Raw genomic sequence first — 22,022 nt, 5'->3', positions numbered from 1 at the left:
ACAAATATAGCAAGAGCAATCGAATTCACCACATTGCTAGTATTATTTTTTTAAATTTGCCCTTGCCAACTATTCTTGCTTGGGTTCTGGAAACTCTGTTTCGAATACCAGCAAAATGTTTTGGATACTAGTAATTGTCCTATCAATTCGAACAAATTTTTCCTTAGACATAAACATACAAGCTCTCTAATATTCGAATACTAAAATTCATGTTTATGTCTAGCGAATTTTTTCCTTAAAAAAGAAGGTTTAAGTTTTATATGTTACGTATAATAGATGATGTCTTGCGCCATGCATAATTAAATATTGTGTAGCTTTTAAAATATCAAATATATTAGAATTTTTTATTTTATTGTTAATTGCTAATGATGTTCATAATAATGTTCAATCTATGATTTTAGTTCCAATTTGAGTAAAGAGTTTTTTTCATATTATGAATAGTATACAAACAAATTTGAGTACAGAGTTTTCAATCTATGGTTATGTAGACGATTTATTATAGCTTCGGTTTTAGCTTGATTTCAAGTTTCAAATAAATTTAGGTGTTGTAATAGTTAAGTTCAAATTGAGTTTGGATAGAAGCAAATGAAAATGAAGGCACTGGCCATGCAAGGGCACAAAGCAAAGCAATACCTAGAGATGCAGGCCCAACTGCCCAAGGGAAACAACGTGTAGACTAGAAAGTCTACATAAGCAAACTGTGGCCACTAAATGCTCAAACTTTTGTATATATTGGTACTGCGGTCAATATAATCATAAAAGGTTGCACAAAAAAAATAAAAATAAAGAAGTTACTTCTCAAGTATAATATATATATATATAAGGATATTATTATATATGTACACAGTACACCTATAGTATGTAAGTTTCTACTGTATGAAGGTCTCTAATTGATTGGAAGAGGTCCTAGCTAATTTCCCTAATCACTATACGACCCCATACCAAAAAAATACACACAAATCCACCCCAACCAATTAAAATCTAGAGTTGATTTAAATCAACTTATCAGTAGCCTCCGATCTGATCCGTTCGACTCTCCGACGTAATCTTCTCCGGTTATCGTGAATTTTCCATAGCCCATGTCCTAATACGACCCCCGAGTATATACCATGCGTCATCATCGGTGCTAGAATATTATCCGTCTTGAAATTTGAAAAAAAGAACGAACATATCAGAACTAGGTAAACCAGTCAATTAGTTAATCAACCGGTTTGGTTTTTTAACAAGAAAAAAATCGTATAGCTCTACCAACTGGAACCAGAATTATTGCATACCAAACTGAACCAAAACGAAAAATGAAACGGAGATGTTGTTACCTGAACCCATTCAATACCGAGGTAGAGAGCTAAGAGTCCTTCGAGGAGGGGAGAGTAAATCTTCTTCATCTGTCTCTTTTCGTACCAAGCTGCTCAAAGCAATGACAAAACATTATATATCATACCCAGCGGATCAAATTAATATGATAACCAAACCGTTTTCATGTTCTCCGAGCAAAATCTTTCTCACAAAAACATGATCAGAAGAAGAGAACGAGTACCTGACAAAAGCTTCTTAAAATCATCTCGGCGTGACCTTAAAACGGGGGCAACAATGTATGTAGGGTCTGAAAACGAAAACGAAAACGAAAACGAGAAATGAGGAAGAACTGAATCAACTATAAGAAACTAGATAACTTAAAACATGACCAAATCCTAACCTTTTGGAGAAGCAGCAAAAAAGTAGAGAGAGCCTGTGAGAGTCGCGGTGATTACAGCTGCAAATGCTTGAGCAAATGGCACAAATGGAGGAAAGACTCCAGTCTAGAAGTCATAATAACAGACAACATATGAACTCCATGAAGATATATATGATCTAAACGTAGAAGAAATAATGTAAAGGAGAGATTTTAACTACCAGAGATGCCATGCCTCTAGAATCTGACATCAGTTGTGTTCCTTTCAAGAATATATCAGACAGAGCACCCTATGATAACCAGGCAATTACTCAGTAATAACACAAATAAAAAGTGGTATATGATATAAAGTTCTACTAGGCTAAGTTCTAATGAAACCGTACCTGCACAGCAACACGGTAAAAGAGCTCTTCTCCTATCGAACTGGCCGCAACAATGAGTATAAACTAAAGAAAACAACCAGAGATTGTCAAACACAAAACCAAGAATTCAATATCGAAGATTTGTAAAAAAAACCAAGAAAATTAAAAGCTATAATTTCTCACCTGCCATGGCGACATTCCGAAAAAAAAGTTTCTAAGCTCCTCATCTTCCACATCTCTGATGGCCCTAGCGTGGGGTGATAGCTTGACAACTTCATCCTGAGACCAGAGAAAAGAGAAAATCATCTAAAACCAATTCTAACAACATTAGAGCGAGATATCAAAAAGATGATACAAGAAGAGTGTTATAATAGCTTTAGCTTACATCGAGTATGAAGAGAAGAGCCATGATTGGTGGTGTTGCATAGCCAAGTCCAGCAAGAAGTGCATCAATAGAAATATCAAATCCACCAGATGAGTCAATTCCAGTCACAGAACATATGAATCTTCCTGCTACAGCCATTGCTCCATATATTCCTAATTTTCAAAACAAAATTTTCGAAATTTCACATACATTCATTAGAGAGCCTAGAGGTGAAACAGAACAGTTTTGTAAATCTTAAAGGTTTCGGATTTTGCAAAAATCTCTAACTCACCGATTCCGTAAGTAAGTCTAATGACGGCGCCAATTTTGTCCCAAATCGGGAAATCAACGGTGGTGGAATTAGCAAAGCCACGATCAAGTGTTGTCACCTCCATAGTAGAACCGGCGAATGTTCCACCGACGCCGTCTGTCTTCTCAATCCCTTCGCTGCTTTGTTCGGCGGAAGCTGTAACGCTTCGAGGCCTCCCTCCACCGTTAAATCTCATTCTCAAACTCCGACTTCTCTCCGGGAAGTCACAGACGCTAGTTGAAGAAGAGCATAATAAACCTGTCCGCGGAAACGACGGGGATGTAGCGTAAGAGAGTAACGGAAGCTCCATTGCTTCTTCTTCGTCTTCGAGCTAATCGGAAACTTAAAAAAAAAAAAAAAAACCTTTAGTCGTGATCTCTGACTGGTGAAGATATAGAAGTGTGCTTCGTCTTCTTCATTTGCTTTTTTTTTTTCTTCTTCTCTCTGCTGCTCTGTGTGCTTCGTTTATTTTGGGTTCTTTGAATGTAAAGCTGGAGGGATAAGGTTTTTTCTTGTCCGTTGGATTTATATCCTACGGTCGAGAGAATATGGGATTAGATGAAGCATATCTATGTAACCATTCAGTATTAGACACGTGGAGATAACATTGGCGGGATCAGAATCTCTGCCCAACGGAGGTAACTGTCGTCTCGTCTCATTATTATTTTCATTTATTTTTAATATCTTTAATTTAATAAAATGACTATAGTTTTAATAATTTTAAGGAGACGAAACCCAGGCAAATAAATTCATAATAAAGACAGTAGGTTTTTTTTTTTTTAATTATATTTTCTTTGTTTCTTTTAGATTTGTTTATAATTTTTTTTTTCTAAATCCAATGTCTTTAAACGTTTTAGTATCTAGATGTAGTAATCGTTTTAGTATCCACATTTACATTTAATTTTTATTTCTTCATTAAAATATATTTTTTTAAAGATTATTTTTAGCCTAACTCTAATAAGAAATGCATGAGAAGTAAATACATAATGTGAATATGTGATAAATATGATTTGGAAAACAAAAAAAAACAATATTCCTTTAATAAATTTTGGTGGATTATTTTTGGTAAATTTATATTTATAAGGAATATAGTATATGACCATTAGCCATGTTTCCCTATATATATATATTTGACTGCGACCACAAAAATATATGCATAATTGCATATGCTATTTTTGGTAAAAAGATAATTAAAAAACGTATACACATCAATACCTTAAATATTCGTTGACCAGAATTAATATATTATTTTATTTATATTGGAAAGTATGGTAGAGTAACTACTTGGAGAGCAACAAAAAAAAAACTTATCAATGGCAATGGCATTAGATATATTGTTCTGTCTCTCTGTTTATCTGCTGTTTACACAAGGTGCACAAGGAAACATTGATGTGAGTCTCTTTAACTGTTTGACCAAAAAAATAAAAAAGTCTCTTTAACTTTTCTTTCTTTGTTCTTTCTTTTAAGATTTTCATTTTATTTTTACAACTGTTATCCTATTAAACAAATTTTACAGGATTATGACTGTGTTGATATATACAAACAACCGGCTTTTCAACACCCATTGTTGAAAAATCACAAGATTCAGGTAAGATAATTTTATTCTTATTCTTCCATTCCACCATAAAATAATTAAATTTTTCATATTGCGTTAGAATTCAGATATTTTATTTATTTTTAAAAGCTATGTTTAAATTGTATTTTCATACAAAATAAAATTTGTACTTTTTTTATAATGATTCAATTTTCAGTTTCAATTTTAAAATTTCAGATTTCTTATATAATGGCTATTCCTAAAAACATTTTGGATAAATATGTGAATTTTAGATTGTATATTATAATGAATAGATGTGGCTAATCAATCAGCTAGCAATGAAAAAAGTAGTTCGAGAAACATTTGTTAGGCCAAATCTTACTTTTATTTTGTTACTTGTGATGCATATAGGAAACATTCAACTTGGATGGAAATATTGAAAGAAGCAACAAATATAACACACAAGAGCATTGTCCAAAAGGAACAGTTGCAATTTTAAGACAAGGAAATGAATCTCACAGCGTTCATTTAAATTCAGACGAGTATTATGGTCAACATGTATATGTCTCCCTCTAATTTTTGTTTTCGAAAAGAGCTACTAAATCTCATTTAGTTATTAAGACTAACATATTTACAAAATTTATAGTTTGCAACGATTGAGACCATAACAGATGGAACTGTCCATCGAGGAGCCGAAGCAGAAATAAGTATTCACGATTTAAAGTTGCAAAACAATCAATACAGTAAAAGTCAAATATGGTTAGAGAATGGATCTGCAGGTAACCTCAATAGTATACAAGCTGGTTGGGCGGTAAGTTTATACCACTAGTTACTTACTAAAGATTATGCATTCACAAATATTCATGTGGTTATTAAATTATAAGCATAATTATATGTTTTTTTTTATGTTTTTTAATTGTAGGTGCATTCAAGGTTATACGGTGACAGCGTCACAAGATTAACAATATATTGGACTGTAAGTAGTTTTTAGTTAATGGTATTCACATAAGAACAATAACTAGCTTGTGGTGAAAGAGAAGAAATCAAAACAATTTGATGAGCTTTGCTATTTTATTAAGGTAACAAATATTATTATACATAATCTTTGCTTTTATTTCAGGGAGATGGTTATCGAAAAACTGGATGCTACAATACGCAATGTCCTGGCTTTGTGGTTGTAAGTCAAAAACTCTTTCTTGGAAAGGGATTTTGGGGGTCATCCATCTATGGTGAAACAAGCCTTACCTTTAACATTCAAGTTAATCAGGTAAATTTATATTTAGCCTTTATACGAAAAGATTTATATAGTTAGTTTCAATGAAATTATCAAACCATACAATTATTTTGACTTTTTGGATACTTGTTAAAGTATATTTTGTTTTTCACTTTTGTTTCATATATATTAGGATCCCAACAGTGGAAACTGGGTACTTCAAATATCTAATGAAGTGATTGGTTATTGGCCTAAAGAATTGTTTACTTACTTGAACAAAGGAGCTTCTCTAGTACGCTATGGAGGAAATACGTATTTATCTCCCGATGGAATTAGTCCTCCAATGGGGAATGGACATTTTCCGGTTGCAGATTTTAAAAAGACAGCACATTTCAAAAACATTGTGGTTAGAGACTCTAACTATAAAAGAGTTTATGTCGAAGATAAGAAAATAAGACGTTACGCTGATTCTTATAGTTGCTATAGAGTGACATATTGGGACTATTATAAATCCACTGGGGTAGCATTTTCATTTGGAGGACCAGGTGGAAATTGTGGTGTTTGAGGAATTCTATATGTGTTATGTATCAACAAAATAATATCAAATATCAGATATGAATTAATTTAAATTAAAAGTGATATAATATTTGATTTATTTTGTTTCTAATTAGCCTCATATTTATATATAAAAAAAAACCCTCATCTCATCCAAACGAGCCTCATTATGTCATCATCGATCATCGCCGGGAACCACACAAGTCTCAATGACGAAAACTCTATCTCGACCCACCACCTCACGAATCCTTTCTTTTCCAATTCCAATGTCGCCTCATCTCAGTCCCCGCTTCCTTCTCACCTCCACCATCCGTTAAATCACTGCTTTGACCCGTTTCACAACAATACAGACGCGGATGGATAGGTGTGATGGCTCTTATTCGCCTCTCAATTCTGGATCCAGTTTCAGTGATCGAACACCCACTAAAATGGCACCGCCATTTCCTGGTTGCAGTTACGAGCATTGGTTGATCGTCATGCACTACAAAAAATGTGTTGTTTTAAATAATTTACTTTTTATATTTGTATCAGAATTAAGTGATGTAAATATAATTTGTATCACTTTAAAAAATTATTTATTATTTGTTGATGCAAATAATTTACATCAATTTATTTCAAACTGATGTTATATTAAATCAGTTATAACAAATGATTCTAAATTATTGTGTCAGTTTTTATAAATGATTTTAAAATTTGGTATCATTTATGAATAATTGATACTAATAAAAGATTTATTGTTTTAAATATAATAACAGATTCATTTATTTTAAATATTTTTGAAATTATTTTAATATGCAAAAATAACAGATTCATTTATTTTAAATATTTTCGAAATTATTTTAGTATGCAAAAATTGTCTTTGATATCTATTAAAATCTTTTCGAATATGTACCGATATCTTTTATTAAAATTTTTATTTACAAAATAAATAAAAAGCATAAATACAATGCATTTAGTTTAATATAGATTCAACAAAAAGAAAAAAAAACTGATATGAACCCAAATCATAAATTGAAGCTTTTTTTCTTCTTGCTGAAGTGTCAAATGTATCTTCATAAGTGTTATATGAAACACATATTGCTTTTGTTCCCCCCTTTCTTTTCCATTGTTTTCATGACATTGTTGTTTCATCTTTAGATTTTCTGAGTGTATAAAACAAAAACAGAAGAAAAATTAGAATTCTACATTTGATAATAAAAAAAACTTGATATAAAAATAGGGAGAAGAAAAGAAGATTTACCTTTAAATGTTTTAGATGTGATGATTATATGCTGAAGATGTGTTGTAAATGCATAATTGTCTTTACCATTGGCTTGTTGACATTCAAAGAAGAAATTTTACAAAAGTTGTTGTTTTGATCACTCTCAAATTTTGTTTCTTATATGGATGGAGAAGCACTCTCACCCTTAATAATCATAATTTTTTTTTTAAATAGTTACAGATCGTGAGTGGTGTAGAGAGTGGAAACAAATTTTCAGTTTTTTTAAACAGCCTAAATACATATATAAAATTCCCCAATATTTTTAATAAAATCAAGAAAAGTTGAGAAATTGAAAAAATAAAAGAAAACAGGTTACGATATCCAAACAGATCTGTTTTTTTTTTTATATAATTATTATTTATGGAAAATATATCACGGATGCTGTATATTTACGATTTTTTTAATAATTATTAATTTATAGAAATATTTGTGATATAATGATTAATTATTATATTTAAATAAAATAAAATAATCATAATTTATATTTTTGAAATATTATTTTCGTATCTTTAAAATAATTAATAGTAGAAATTTATAAAACTTTTTTTGGTAAATAGTAATATATTTTTGATTTTTTATAGAAAAATAAATTGATTCTTGTTGAATAAAAAAAGATTAATATTGAATATTTTTGAGTTTTGACACATGTAAATTAATATTAACTTGCATCAGTTATATGCAACTGATATAATAAATTTTTGAAATACATATTTATTTAATTTTGCATCATTTTATTATTGATATCAGTTTTGTATCATTTATTTAATTGATATTTAATTTGTATCATTATATTAAGTGATGTAAATTATATTTTCTATTAAATATTTTTGAATTGATGCAAATTCAAATAAAATTGTGTCACTTTTATTGAACTGATGTCAAATTATTCGATTACGACATCAATAATTATAATGGATGCTAAACACATAATTATGCATCATTTATTAACAAGTCATTTAAATTGATATCATTTACTTTTGTGATTCTATTTAAGTGATGCAATGAACCATTTTTTTGTAGTGATGGACAAGCCCTGTGGTGAAAACACGTAAAAATAGCATATGATTAGTTGTTTGCTATGCTCAAACCCTAGCCAAATTTTTTGGCATGTAAGTCCTTCATATGTCGTGTTTGTTTGTATTTCTTAACTATTTCATTGTATCATACTGTAAGCTGATGCTTCTACACCTAGTTGGATGAGATTTTTCCCGCTGGAAAGGAAGATTTTGTGGTACGTAACAAAGTAGCAGAAATCATCATATCATGCATTTAATGCTATGAGAAAATTCACCGCTGGAGGGTCCGACATATCTGTGTTGGTCCAACTCAAGTGTGCCCAGCGAAAACCCGAGACTTCGCAACCTTTTCCCTCTTTCTTAATTATTCCTCAAATATTTATTTAATCATCTCAATTTTAATAATTTAAGGTGAAAAATCCAAAAAAGTTACACAATAAAGTAGCTTTCATATCATATATTTTTTTAATTAAATTTTCCTATTTTTTTTAAGATAGATTTTGTATTTCTTTACTAAATTCTATTTCTTTGAACTTTTGCTTGAATTCTTGTCTAATACATATGTTATAAATCTAGTTGTATTCATTTCCATATCCACCTTTTAATTAAATACAATTTCTTTATAAAAATAAAAATTAAAACATTTTAAGAAATTCTTAACATTTTAGCCTAAATTATTATCCCTAATGATAAATTCATAAGAAGTAAATAAATAATGTGACAAATATGTTTTGGTAAACAAATCAGTATGATTATTTTTAATAAATTTTGGTTATTTGAATATTATTTTAGCAAAAAATCTTTGTAAATCTTTGAAAATTTTGGTAAATTTGTCTTATAAGGGATGTAGTATGGTCATTTAGATATATTCCCCTAAATATACATTTGATTTCTGACCAAAAAATATATGCATATGTTAATTTTGGTCAAGAGATTATAAAACGAGTAGTAATATAGCAATAGTTTAAAGTGGTTGACTGAATTTGTATATATATACCAGAAGGTATCATAGACAATAACTAGAGATAAACTAAAAATATAATTTATCAATGGCGTTACATCTAGCTCTATGTATCTGTGTTTATCTGTTGTTTACACAAAGCGCACAATGCAACATTGATGTGAGACTCTTTAATTTATGTTTGTTTGTTACTTTCAAAAATTATTTTTATTTTTACAATCTTTCTCTTATTTTTTCAACAAATTTTATAGGAATATGATTGTATTGATATATACAAACAACCGGCTTTTCAACATCCATTGTTGAAAAATCACAAGATTCAGGTAAGGCAGTTAAATGCTGGTAGATCATATAACTTAGATCTTATTCTATTCGTTGGAGTCAAAATCGAATAAAAACTCAAATATTTAATTTATTTTAAAAAAATTATGTTTAAATTGTATGAAGTATTCATGCAAAATAAAGTTAAAAATGATTCAATTTTTGGTTTTAATACTATATATTATTATAGTTAACATGACCATTCCTCAGAACATTTTGGACAAGTATTTCAGTTTAAATTTATATATTAGAATGAACAGTTGTGGTCAATCAAACAGCTATGAAAGAATTAGTCCGAGAAATATTTGTTATGCAGAATCTTACTCTCTTTTTTGACTTGTGATGGATACAGGAAACATTCAACTTAGATGGAAATATTGAAAGAAGCAACAAATATAGCACACAAGAGCATTGTCCAAAAGGAACAGTTGCAATTTTAAGACAAGGAAACGAATCACAGAGCGTTCGTTTGAATTCAGTCGAGTTTTATGGTCAACACGTATGTCTCTCTCTATTTTTTTTCTTTCTGAAAGGAGTAATAAAGTCTCATTTAGTTATTAAGACTAACATATATTTAAAAATTTTACACTATGCAGCAATTGAGACAATGCAAAATGGAACTATCTATCGAGGAGCTGAAGCAGAAATAAGTATTCATGAATTATTAATATTGACCAACGGTCAATACAGTAAAAGTCAAATATGGTTAGAGAATGGACATGCAGGTCAAGTCAATAGTATACAAGCTGGTTGGACAATAAGTGTATACCACCATTTAGTTACTAAAGATTATGCATCGTATACACAATCATGTGGTTTTAACATATATGAGTATTTAACTATATGTTTTTATTTATTTATTATAGGTGCATCCAAGATTGTATGGTGACAATGTCACACGATTAACAATATATTGGACTGTGAGTAGTTTTTAGTTAATTGTAAATCTATTCACATAAGAAACAAAAACAATTGGATGAACTTTACTAATTTATTTATTTATTTTTTAAAATTTATTTGTAGAGAGATCATTATCAAAAAACAGGATGCTATAATACACAATGTCCTGGCTTTGTGGTTGTAAGTCGAAAACTTATTCTTGGAAAAGGATTCTGGGGGTCATCCGTCTATGGTCAAAAGAGCCTTACCTTCCGAATGCAAGTTATTCAGGTAAATTATTTTTTAGTCTTATTTACGAATTTTTTTATATTAAGTTTCAAAAAAAATTATTAAACCACCAATTATTTTGATCTCTTGAGTATTTGTTGAAAGTCTTTTCTTTTTATTTATTTGTTTCATATGTATTTAGGATGGCTCCAGTGGAAATTGGGTTCTTAAATTCTTTGATGAAGTGGTTGGTTATTGGCCCAAAGAATTATTTACACACTTAAACAAAGGGGCTTCTCTAATAACATTTGGAGGAAATACTTATTTATCTCCATCTGGAATTAGTCCTCCTATGGGAAACGGACATTTTCCAGTGACAGATTTAAAAAAGACAGCATATTTTAAAAACATCTTCGTTATAAATTCGAACCACAAGAAGGTGTATCTAGAGAATAAGAAAACAAGACTTGTTGCTGGCACATATAGTTGCTATAGGGTAACATATTTGGATTACCTTAAATCCACCGGATTGGCCTTCGCATTTGGAGGACCTGGTGGTCAATGTGGTTTTTGATGAATTCTATTAAATTTCTGAATAAAAATAAAGTTATATCTAATTATTTTTGTTTATTAACAAAGTTCAAACGTACAGTAGTAGTAGAAACGAATTCTCAATTTCTCATCATCTCTCATCCAAACGAGCCTTATATAGTTGGAAATGAAAAGGCCCAATAATAACAAACTTCAAGCCCAATTAATTTTACCCCTTTTACCTTAAACCCTAAGTCTCGTCATCGTCGATCATCGCCGGGAACCACACCAGTCTGAATGGCGAAAACACTATCCCGATCAACGGCCTCACGCGTAGCTAAGCGTTTCTTTTCCTCCTCAAATGCCGCCGCTTCTCAACCCCCGCTGCCTTCTCACCACCTCTCCCGTCGAACCTCACCGACGCTGTTCCACGCCGTCGGGTACATCCCTGCTTTGACCCGTTTCACAACGATACGGACCCGGATGGATAGGTCCGGTGGATCGTATTCGCCGCTCAAATCCGGATCCAGTTTCAGTGATCGACCACCCACGGAAATGGCGCCGCTGTTTCCTGGCTGCGATTACGAGCATTGGCTGATCGTCATGGACAAGCCTGGGGGCGAAAACGCGCAGAAACAGCAAATGATTGATTGCTATGTTCAAACCCTAGCCAAAATTGTCGGCAGGTAAGTCCTTGTCGTGTTCGTTAAGTATTCCTCCTCAGCTACTTCACTGTTATGATACTCAAAATCTGATTCTTGTTTTGGTTTATCAGTGAGGAAGAAGCTAAGAAGAAGATCTACAATGTTTCGTGCGAGAGGTATTTTGGGTTTGGTTGTCAGATCGATGAGGAAACATCAAACAAACTTGAAGGTAATCTTTTGAGACACACTAAGTTTTTTTGTCAGTCACTGGATGTGTATGTATGGTTCTTTAGAATCCAGATGATGTGATTGTGATTGATGGAATTGGCTTCTTTTTTTAATTGAGACACTCATCAGGACTTCCTGGTGTTCTGTTCGTGCTTCCGGACTCTTATGTTGATCCAGAGTACAAAGATTACGGAGGTAAAGTGTATCAACACTGTTCTGCATTTTCTCAAGTTGTGTGTATTCATTGATCATTTCTTGATGTCCTTTTGTCATAATCATCAAGAATTTAAAAGTCTGGTTTTGGCATTGGTATAAGTGGATCTCTTGGAGAAGCATCACTCTTTTAAGTAAAAACTGAAACTTGACTGTATTTTTTTTAAGCAAACATTTTCTTTGATGATGCATTTGTTCACATATGTATGAAAGATTGATTGAACTTGCGAAGTGCTTCTTTGGTTTATGTACTTGATATCTTTTGTTGGATTCTATCAGGTTAGCTTAGCTTAGCTCAAAAACTCTTTGCTTAAATGTTATTGCAATTGCAGCTGAGTTGTTTGAGAACGGAGAAGTAGTTCCGCGTCCACCAGAGAGACAGAGGAGGATAGTGGAGTTAACAACTCAAAGAGGATCGGATAAACCAAAGTACCATGACAGAACCAGAAATGTCCGACGGAGGGAGAACATGCGTTGACTCTTATTCTCAGGACGCTCTACTCTAGAGCAATCCTTGCCTTTTGAGCTCAGATGCTCTTCTTTTTTCTTTGTTCTTTTAATTTGCTAGACTCTTAACGAATAATAATGTATATATGGTGGTGTTTTGGTGAAAGCGAATGCATCAAATTTGTTTCTGCAACTATCGATATAAATCTTCTTTTAATAATAAATTGTGTTACAAGTGTTGTGTCAATCTTTCTTTTGAAGAAACGATTCATTTCTTGGGTTGAGTACAGAGATACTTGCTTTGAAAAGAAAAGAAAAATGAGCGAGTTCGTCTGTCTGTTGTTGACTGAGGCGATGATAGAGCTAATTTTGTGACAAACAATACAAAAGCAATCATCATCAACAACCGGATATGTTAACTGAAGAAGACCCTGTGGCACTTTGCTCTTGAATGGGAACTGTTGATATCAAAGATGAGGGAGTACCTAGACCACATAACGCAACTGCTGAACCTTGAGAGAGGCAGCTATGACGAGCCAGCATGATCCTCACTGTGCCTGTAATGAAAGAACAGCAGGGAAGAGTAGTAGCCCCCATCCCTGAGCTTTTATAAGTAGACTAACATACATGAAAATCTGCTTTATTTTCTAGAGACTAAAACTTCGCCTACAGGTAAAAAAAGAGTTACATGGTGTAAGTGAGCCTTTCATTGAACTTGACCTCTTCCCTTGAGAGCCTTGCCTACCGGAAAGCTTTAGCCACGGCGGCAAGTAAAGGAAAACACGATGCCATGACTAGATCGATCCTGTTTCAGGTTGATAAAATCTTTGCTCAAAATAACTCCGAGCAAACAAATCCTGGGGTTCCCATATCATTGAAGAATCCTAACAGCTTCATTATCACCATACATGTTTGCCTTAGCAATGCGCATTAATAAAGATACAGTAAGTGACCACATCCAGTTCAAAAACTTGGTCTTTCATCTCTCCGTAAACCTCATTAGCTCTCAAAAGAGTCAACTCTTGAGTCCTGATATTAATTCCTGCTTTTATAGGAGAATGACGCCTCCTATCGACCCTTAATTTTTTGTTTGGAATCCGGAAAACATGCTCTCCGTATTCATTTACAAATTAAATTTTAAACCAACTTTAATAAAGCTTTAATATGTATCCTGCTGAATATGTATTTGTAAAACTATATGTTATCTCTTCCCTACACACATACTCATTCAATTTCAATATCATATACATTCCAAAATTCAAAATATTTGTTTTCATTTACATTATATATATATATATATATATTTTTAACTGATCCCAATTACTTCATTCAGATATATAAGCCTCTAATCTTTTTTTGCCTTTGTTCTAACATTTTCATCAAATATTGTCTATTATTGTTTTTTTCTTTCTCAAATGACCAAAAGTAGTAATTAATTCAAACTTTTACTAAATTTACATACGTTTTATGACTTGAAACAATATTATATTTGATTCCTTCAGGGCCAGGCTTCAAACAATATGAGGATATGACCTTTTTTTTAAAAAAGTTAAAGTTTAGGTGTAGTCATGCATGATTAAGATCATCTCCAATGTATATCTTTATTTTTTTTTCTAAAATAGAGTAACTCAAAAATATAGCATTGTTTTTCTTCAATGTAGTACTTTATTTTCAACACTAAAATAGAGTTAGTGTAAAAAAAATAGAGATGAGAATAGAGTTGCTTTATACATAGAGCAATCCTATCATTTTTATTTATTTTAGAGTAAAATATAGAATAGAATTGGAACAAATGTTAGCTCTATAATAAAGATTTGACTCTAAAATAGAGTGGGGTTAGAGATACCCTAATACATAAACAACGTGCAATATAATAACCAAATGGATGTCAAATTCATTTAGCATTCAAGATTTGTTCTATCTATTACACCGATTGGTGTACGTATAGCTTTTTTTTTTCATGCAACACACACGCATCAAAGAAGAAGAATATGCATACGGAATTTACATACGTATTGTGACTTGAAACAATATTATATTTGAATTCCTTCAGGCTTCAAAAAATTTGAGGATGACCTTTTTCTTTAAGTGTAGTCATGCATGCTTAATAAACAATATGCAATATAATAACCAAATGGATGTCAAATTCATTAATTAGCATATTCAAGATTTGTTGTTCTATCTATTACACCGATTGGTGTACGTATAGCTTGTTCTTTTTTCTTTTTCTTGCAACACACACGCACCAACGAAGAAGAATATGCATGCCATCATCCATTTCCATCGATCAAATCATTTCCTCGACCATGCATGTAATTCGTTCAAATGTAGTATATGATATATATTTGCTTGCTTTAAAGATTAAATAAGTGTTTTATCTTCTTATCCACAAAGACCATTAATCACTTTTGTACTTATAATATTAATTAGCGTGCGTGTGTACTTTTGTACATAAAACACACACAACAAAAACCATCAGAGTACTGAAATTATATTGAAAAATTACACTAGATCGTCTTTCTCATCGGCTTTCCCTTCTTCACCACTTTCATCCGCTTCCATTTCTTCAACAGTTTTCATGACGACTTCTTCGTCACTACATAAAACAAAAAATAAGAGATCCAAATCAAAATATATATTAAAAAAATGTGAAATTAGAAACACTACAAAAAAAAACATTGTTTTGAATCATTTATTTTATATATTTGTATTACTTATAATTGATGCAAATTAATTTTACATCATTTAGTTAAGTGATTTATATTTTGGTGATGCAAATATTTTACATCACTTGACATAAATATTTGCATCATTTTATAATTGATGTTAATATGCATCAATTCCAAAAAGTGATGTTAGTTTTATATCAATTAATATAAATGATGTTAATATTTGTTACGGTTATAAGAAATGATGTTAACTATCTTAATCAATTACAAATAAGTGATATAAAAGTTAGGATCAATTGGATTAAGTGATTCCAATAATTGTGTTATTTACACAAATTGATGTTAAATATTTATAAATAACTGATATTAAAATTATTGTCAATTTTTATAAATAGTTATAATAATTGTATCAATTCCTTCTAATAATAACAAATAACAATAAATAAAAATAATTTTTTTTATAAAATGACGTTAAAATATCTTAAATTTCATAGAAGAAAAAGCAAATATGTACAGTACATTACTCGAAATTAAAACCAAACCCCAAAACAACTTATAGAAAATTAAACCTATGTTCTTCTAAACTACTACACAAACAAGTTTACTACTGGCTCCACCAGATATATATTAGCCTTGCAGCAACCAAACATCCTTCTATCGTAGCCATAGGAACATAGTACTCATAACCATCAAGCAACAACGGTCCAGCGATCACAAAAGGAATCGGAATATATCCAATAGGTATGTCACTGCATTGCCTCAATATTCATTCGTAATCAAATCCATCCGACGGTAATCCTTCCAGAGATCTACGTGTGACTCCCTGCAACGCCTCACGCCAAATTGACGCAGCTCTAGCGACTAAGATGGGATCACACCGTCGTGATGAACAGATTTCACAATCTCCTCAGGAAGCGATTTGGTAACGATAGGTTCCGGGACAGGCAACGCAATTTGGTAACGGAAATGATCGGAGCCGGTGGAGAGCATGTGACAAGGCGGCGTCGTGGCGGTCATCTTCAACGATGGTATCGGAGAGAAAATGATTTCTTCTACTAAATTATAGAGCAAATTACAAGTTAAAAAACAATATCTATATATATATAAGTGTTTACCTTGAACAAGCTTTGGGAAATCTCGTTTCTTCTATCCTTTGGAGTTGTAGATGTTCGTCAAATCGTGCCTAAGTAATATTGAGTAAGATGTAATTATTGAATAAATGAAACGGTTACCAAAGGAAACGGAAGTATCTAGTAGGATTTTCTAGATATTTGTCATTGATTTACTTAATTTTAGGGAAATCTGAAAAATAAATATTCTATTTCCAAAAAAAAAGCAATTAACCGGAAAAACGAAAATAGTTAAAAATGGGAAAAGAAAAAAATTAATCGGTTATATTCTTTGAAAAATTGTTGTAAAATTAGTTTTGACATAATTAGTATAATCTTATTAGCATCATCTTTTGTTGATGTATCTTTTTATCAATTGCAAAGTGATGTTAATATAAATAAATTACTGTATCGATTATTTAAGTGATGTATTTATATATATTTATATCAATATCTGAAAGTGATGCAAATTTATATCAGTTTACATCAGTTTTAGTTGATTGATGCTGAACAAATCAATAATGATATCAATTATTACAAGGGATGCTAAATTTTATTTTTGGTATCAATTATAAATAAGTAATACAAAATAATATTATTTATTTTTTTTTATACAATTTAATTGATGTAATATGCACCTTTTTTGTAGTGAAAGAAGAAGAGTGAGTGAAAAATTACGACGAGAAAGACACTGCCTTTTTCTTCATCGTGGTCTTCGTGAGGGAACTCATTGTTTTTGCTTTTCTGGGAAACAAAGACAAAAAAGCACAAGGTCAGAGGAGAGGAGATGAGTATGTTTAGACTCTGACAGTGACAAGATATTAATTACTGCTTTTATAGGAGAATGACAGATTTGAGCCTGCCTTCTATCGACCCTTAATTTTTTGTTTGTAATCTATTAGGGAAGCAAGTTGTGTATTACAGACCAAGTAATATGGATAGTAAAGTCTGTTATGAAGTGAAGCCTAACCCAAAGAATAATCTAAATCTTGATATTACTTTTTGTGTAAGCTATTTTCTTATGTGTTTAGGAAAGTTTACATTATGCGGTATTAACAATATGACAAAGCTAATCACTATATATATGTATGCATTGATCTTATGAAAGACAACACAAGAATAAAGATTTCCACAAAACTCTTGTCTAGTTTCTACATGTAGAACAGTCGATCTAGTGGATCAAAATTAAAAGCTTCCGCATTATAACTCTTGTGTGATCTTTTCGTGATCATGGACAAACTCATCGACGAAGAAGATGATGACGATGACGATAATATTGGTCGCTAGGTTATCTAGGTTATTATTATTATTATTAATTTATGTTTCTCTCTTAAATTAAGTTGGGAGTTTGGTGTTTTTATTTTAATTATTATTTGGAGGTTAGTGCCTTAGTGGTACGTGTCTGCCTTTTTTTTCAAAGGTTAAAGCTAGTATTTGGTTTTCTATATTTGATTATGGGTTTATTTCGTGCAAGAGTTATTAAGTGGGAGATTTCTTACGGGTGGTATGTTTAAGGTTTTGTGGCTTTCACATGAATTATTCATATTTTTAAAATATCTCAATATTTTAGTTTGGTAATAGTTTTACCATTGCCGGGGAGCTTAGTTATAGTTTAACCACTAGGAGAGTTTATTGGAACGCTCATGTTTAAGTTATTATTAGTCCGATTTGTGGATTGTCCAAGATAAGGACAATTGTTTGTGGAGTTGCAGGATTTGTGCCTACGTGATGTTGTTATTCCTTTTTTTTTACCAAAACTGAAGACGAGCTGAAGTTCCATCCCTCTTCTCAAGATTGAAGTTTTAACCCTGAGGATTTTGTTGACATGATTTGTCAGTTCTCGACATGATGTCCACGACATAGGTGTTCGCTTTGTGGTTGCATAGTTTGCGTTTCGCTTCCCACCTTTGTCATGCGGGAAAGTATTAGAGAAGCAAGATGTGTATCTTGCAGACCAAGTAATATGGACAGTAAAATCCGTTATGAAGTGAAGCCCAACCCAAAGAATAGCCTAGATCTTGATATTGCTTTTTTGTGGTTGCATAGTTTATATTATGCAGTATTAGCAATATGTCAAAGCTAATCATTATATATATGTATGCCTTAATCTTATGAAAGATAACACAATAATAAAGAGTTTTCCCCTAAACCCTTCTCTAGTTTCTACAGAATCTGAAAAAACATGCTTTCTGTATTCATTTACAAATTAAATTTTAAACGAACTTTAATAAAATGATTTATTGTAAAAGTATATGTTATCTCTTCCCTACGCACATACTCATGAAATTTTAAAATCATATACATTCCAAAACTCAAAATATTTGTTTCATTCACATTTACTTCATTCAGATATAAGTCTCTAATCTTTTTTTTTTGCGTTTTTTCTAACATTTTCATCAAATATTGTCTATTATTGTTTTTTTTTTCCTTAAATGACCAAAAGTAGTAATTAATTCAAACTTTTACGGAATTTACATTGTGACTTGAAACAATATTATATTTGAATTCCTTCAGGCTTCAAACAATTTGAGGATGACCTTTTTCTTTAAGTGTAGTCATGCATGCTTAATAAACAACATGCAATATAATAACCAAATGGATGTCAAATTCATTAATTAGCATATTCAAGATTTGTTGTTCTATCTATTACACCGATTGGTGTACGTATAGCTTCTTCTTTTTTCTTTTTCTTGCCACACACACGCACCAAAGAAGAAGAATATGCATGCCATCATCCATTTCCATCGATCAAATCCTTGGACTCAAGTTTGTCCCTACCATCTTTCTTTGGAATATGGAATCTATATTTACTTATTAATTAATTAATTGATATTTATGGGTGTCGTCTCATTTCTAACGTACTCTTTCTCGACCATGCATGCAATTCGTTCAAATGTAGTATACTCCATCTGGACTATTTGATTTATATTTGCTTGCTTTAAAGATTGAATTAGTGTTTTAGCTTCTTATCCACTAAGACCATTAATCACTTTTGTACTTATATTATTAATTAGCGTCCGTGTGTGAGAAAAGGAGCTCAAAACGGCATCAGTCTTAAATTCTTAATTATATAAAACTGACATTGTGCTCTTTAAAGTACGTATGCGGTTGAGAAGGTTTTTTTTTTTTTTTTTTTTTTTTTTTTTTTTTTTTTTTGTTAAAGATGCGGTTGAGAAGGTTAGTCATATATATATATATATATATAGTAGTATCAGTATACTAGTAGAAGTAGGTTTGTAAGAAGCAATATATCAGTTAACTTAACAATAATATATATACCATGATCAGTCAGCTCTACGGATCTTCATCTTCCTCCTTAACCGTACTAAGTCCCCATATTATTTTAATTCATCCGATGATACTTCTTCTCTTCTCTTGTTAAACATTTCTTTAATTTATTATCTTCATGGTATTTTCTGCGTGCCTTTACATACGTTTTATGACTTGAAACTATATTATATTTGAATTCCTTCATGCTTCAAACAATTTGAGGATGAATTACTTACCATCTTTCTTTGGAATATGGAATATATATTTACTTATTAATGAATTAATTGATATTTTATAGATTTCTTCTCATTTAATTTCCAACGTACTCTTCTCGACCATGCATGCATGATGGCTTGGCTTGGACAGAGTTTAACCTCCCAGATCCTTCAAACAAACGAATTAAATGTTATTTTCAGACGACTCGCTACTTCGACAGAGTTTCACAAGGCGGAAGAGGTAAAAGCAAAAACCACAATCATAATATTAATAGTCTCATCCTCATCAACCGGATATATCCCATGCATATGCGCGGTTTAATTTTAAGAAGTAGACAAAGAATCTAATCACTTGTGGAGTCAGCTGGTTGAGTTAAACTGGCGTATGCCTATAGTCCTAACATCGAGGAGGACATGAACGAGTGGTTTAACTTCATGGACACGCTAAATTTACTAATTTGATGACTTTACTTTGGTATAAATAATTAAAATTGTATGTATGTCGTCAAAGCAAGTACTCATGATCAGTGTTGTCTCAGCAATCTGTTTTCTTGAATCAAAAAAAGAAAAGAAAAAAAAGAATACTTTTTGAAATAGATAAGATAGGACTTTGACGAGAGCTCTATATATGCTCTTTAATTATCCAGAGTATCATATGCATGCCATACATATATCCTATATATATTTTAATACTTGTACATGCACAAAAAAGTTTTTAGCATTTTAAATTCAACAAGTAAAAACATATAAATATATAACAACCAATGTTAAAATTCAAAAGATTATATATCTTAGCTAAGCATTTATATATATATATATATATATATATATATATATATATAAGTAGGAAAAATCGCAATCTGTATCATTAATTTGCCGCAAAGATTATAACCAAATGGATGTCAAATTCGTTAATTAGCATATTCAAGATTTGTTGTTCTATCTATTACACCGATTGGTGTACGTATAACTTCTTTTTTTCTTTTTGCTGCAACACACACGCACGCACCAAAGAAGAAGAATATTGCGCAAAAAGCATCTCTTCTGTTTTCCTTTTGTTGGCTTTCCACTTTTACCGTAGGTACGTGTTTCGTTGCTTCTTCTTCGGTTCTAATTTCTCCATATATACTTGTCTTTCGGTTAAATTGTTGTTAGTGATAATTGTAAAATGAACCCCTTAATCCATATTGGGCTCTGTACTTAGATCGATTCCCTATATAATAAAACAGAAGTAAGGTTATAGATTAAGTTTTATATTATTTATATAATCTGGATTTATTGTTTCTAAATATATTAAAGAAAATATTATAAATAATCATTTGATATCATCTAACTTACCATATTAATTTTCTTTATTAAATTATTCATTAAATAAAATTCTTTGATATCTAACTTAACATATTAATTTGTTAATTATTATTATATTTATCACCTCTCATTTTTATATATGAGTCTATTTTGTGAAACAAATAAATTATCATATTATTTATTATAATTAAAAAATAGTTTTATTTCCGGATATACCATAAGTTAAATTTTTAAAAACAAATATAAATGATTCAATCTACAAAATATTCAATTTTTATTAATATTATTCTTTAAAAATAATATCTATTGAATTAAAAAATTTACTGATCAAAATTTGAATATTTAAAATCAATTTCATACTTTTTGTTGAATTTTATAATTTTATATAATATAATAAACTTTAAATAATTTATTTTGAAATATTTTTAAAATATTGAAACTTGATATTAAAGTTAGAAACTATAAACACTCTAAATTGGTTTGTTATAGCAATGTCAATAATATGAAAGAATTTCAAAAAACCAAGTATATTAAAACAAAAAGTATAACAATTTATATTAAATTAATCATAATATAATAACTCGCTTTTTAAAAACCAAATTCATAAAATAAGTTTCTTTTTCAAGTCATCATATTTAGCATATGATTTTATTGCATAATATTTTATCCAAAAAAACTTTTAAAAAAATCACATTAGTTATATTTTATAAAA

At 30.8% G+C, this 22,022-nt stretch overlaps 4 protein-coding genes across 8 annotated transcripts; 3 read left to right on the top strand and 1 right to left on the bottom strand.

Moving 5' to 3' along the window:
• Positions 1–712: 712 nt before the first annotated feature.
• LOC104781927 (uncharacterized) lies at positions 713–3,342 on the bottom strand. Of its 3 annotated transcripts, XM_010506727.3 has the most exons (10): positions 3,072–3,209; positions 2,691–2,966; positions 2,420–2,571; positions 2,218–2,313; positions 2,056–2,118; positions 1,894–1,962; positions 1,697–1,799; positions 1,538–1,603; positions 1,317–1,405; positions 713–1,142 (listed from the first exon to the last, which is right to left on the bottom strand). In XM_010506727.3, exons 2-10 carry the CDS (start codon positions 2,902–2,904, stop codon positions 993–995), a joined length of 1,002 nt encoding a protein of 333 aa, XP_010505029.2. In that variant the 5' UTR covers positions 2,905–2,966; positions 3,072–3,209; the 3' UTR covers positions 713–992. The 3 variants fall into 3 exon arrangements, 2 of the variants coding, with proteins under 2 accessions (XP_010505029.2, XP_010505028.2); XM_010506726.3 differs by having other exon boundaries at positions 2,691–3,342; XR_015597197.1 differs by lacking the exons at positions 713–1,142; positions 1,317–1,405; positions 1,538–1,603; positions 1,697–1,799 and having other exon boundaries at positions 1,932–1,962; positions 2,056–2,160; positions 2,195–2,313; positions 2,691–3,209.
• A 636-nt stretch (positions 3,343–3,978) lies between these two features.
• Positions 3,979–6,110, top strand: LOC104781926 (protein neprosin-like). Its single transcript, XM_010506724.2, has 7 exons — positions 3,979–4,099; positions 4,225–4,296; positions 4,654–4,800; positions 4,889–5,053; positions 5,165–5,218; positions 5,363–5,509; positions 5,649–6,110. The coding sequence occupies exons 1-7, from the start codon at positions 4,022–4,024 to the stop codon at positions 6,018–6,020; spliced, it is 1,035 nt and encodes a 344-aa protein (XP_010505026.1). The 5' UTR covers positions 3,979–4,021; the 3' UTR covers positions 6,021–6,110.
• A 3,110-nt stretch (positions 6,111–9,220) lies between these two features.
• LOC104781925 (protein neprosin-like) lies at positions 9,221–11,250 on the top strand. 2 transcript variants are annotated; one of them, XM_087510833.1, is made up of 7 exons: positions 9,221–9,408; positions 9,500–9,571; positions 9,922–10,072; positions 10,166–10,332; positions 10,436–10,489; positions 10,593–10,739; positions 10,879–11,250. In XM_087510833.1, the coding sequence occupies exons 1-7, from the start codon at positions 9,337–9,339 to the stop codon at positions 11,248–11,250; spliced, it is 1,035 nt and encodes a 344-aa protein (XP_087366959.1). In that variant the 5' UTR covers positions 9,221–9,336. The 2 variants fall into 2 exon arrangements, with proteins under 2 accessions (XP_087366959.1, XP_087366958.1); XM_087510832.1 differs by lacking the exons at positions 9,221–9,408; positions 9,500–9,571 and having other exon boundaries at positions 9,929–10,068.
• A 159-nt stretch (positions 11,251–11,409) lies between these two features.
• LOC104781924 (multiple organellar RNA editing factor 6, mitochondrial) lies at positions 11,410–12,986 on the top strand. 2 transcript variants are annotated; one of them, XM_010506722.3, is made up of 4 exons: positions 11,410–11,893; positions 11,983–12,080; positions 12,209–12,274; positions 12,625–12,986. In XM_010506722.3, the coding sequence occupies exons 1-4, from the start codon at positions 11,505–11,507 to the stop codon at positions 12,768–12,770; spliced, it is 699 nt and encodes a 232-aa protein (XP_010505024.2). In that variant the 5' UTR covers positions 11,410–11,504; the 3' UTR covers positions 12,771–12,986. The 2 variants fall into 2 exon arrangements, with proteins under 2 accessions (XP_010505024.2, XP_087366960.1); XM_087510834.1 differs by having other exon boundaries at positions 11,461–11,893; positions 12,198–12,274.
• Positions 12,987–22,022: the final 9,036 nt, after the last annotated feature.

This window comes from Camelina sativa, chromosome 4 (genome assembly GCF_030686135.1).
Source record: "Camelina sativa cultivar CO46 ecotype springtype chromosome 4, ASM3068613v1".
In the NCBI taxonomy this organism is placed as follows: domain Eukaryota; kingdom Viridiplantae; phylum Streptophyta; class Magnoliopsida; order Brassicales; family Brassicaceae; genus Camelina; species Camelina sativa.
The sequence above is the reverse complement of the archived record's forward strand: the minus strand, read 5'-3'. Positions and strand labels throughout refer to the sequence as shown.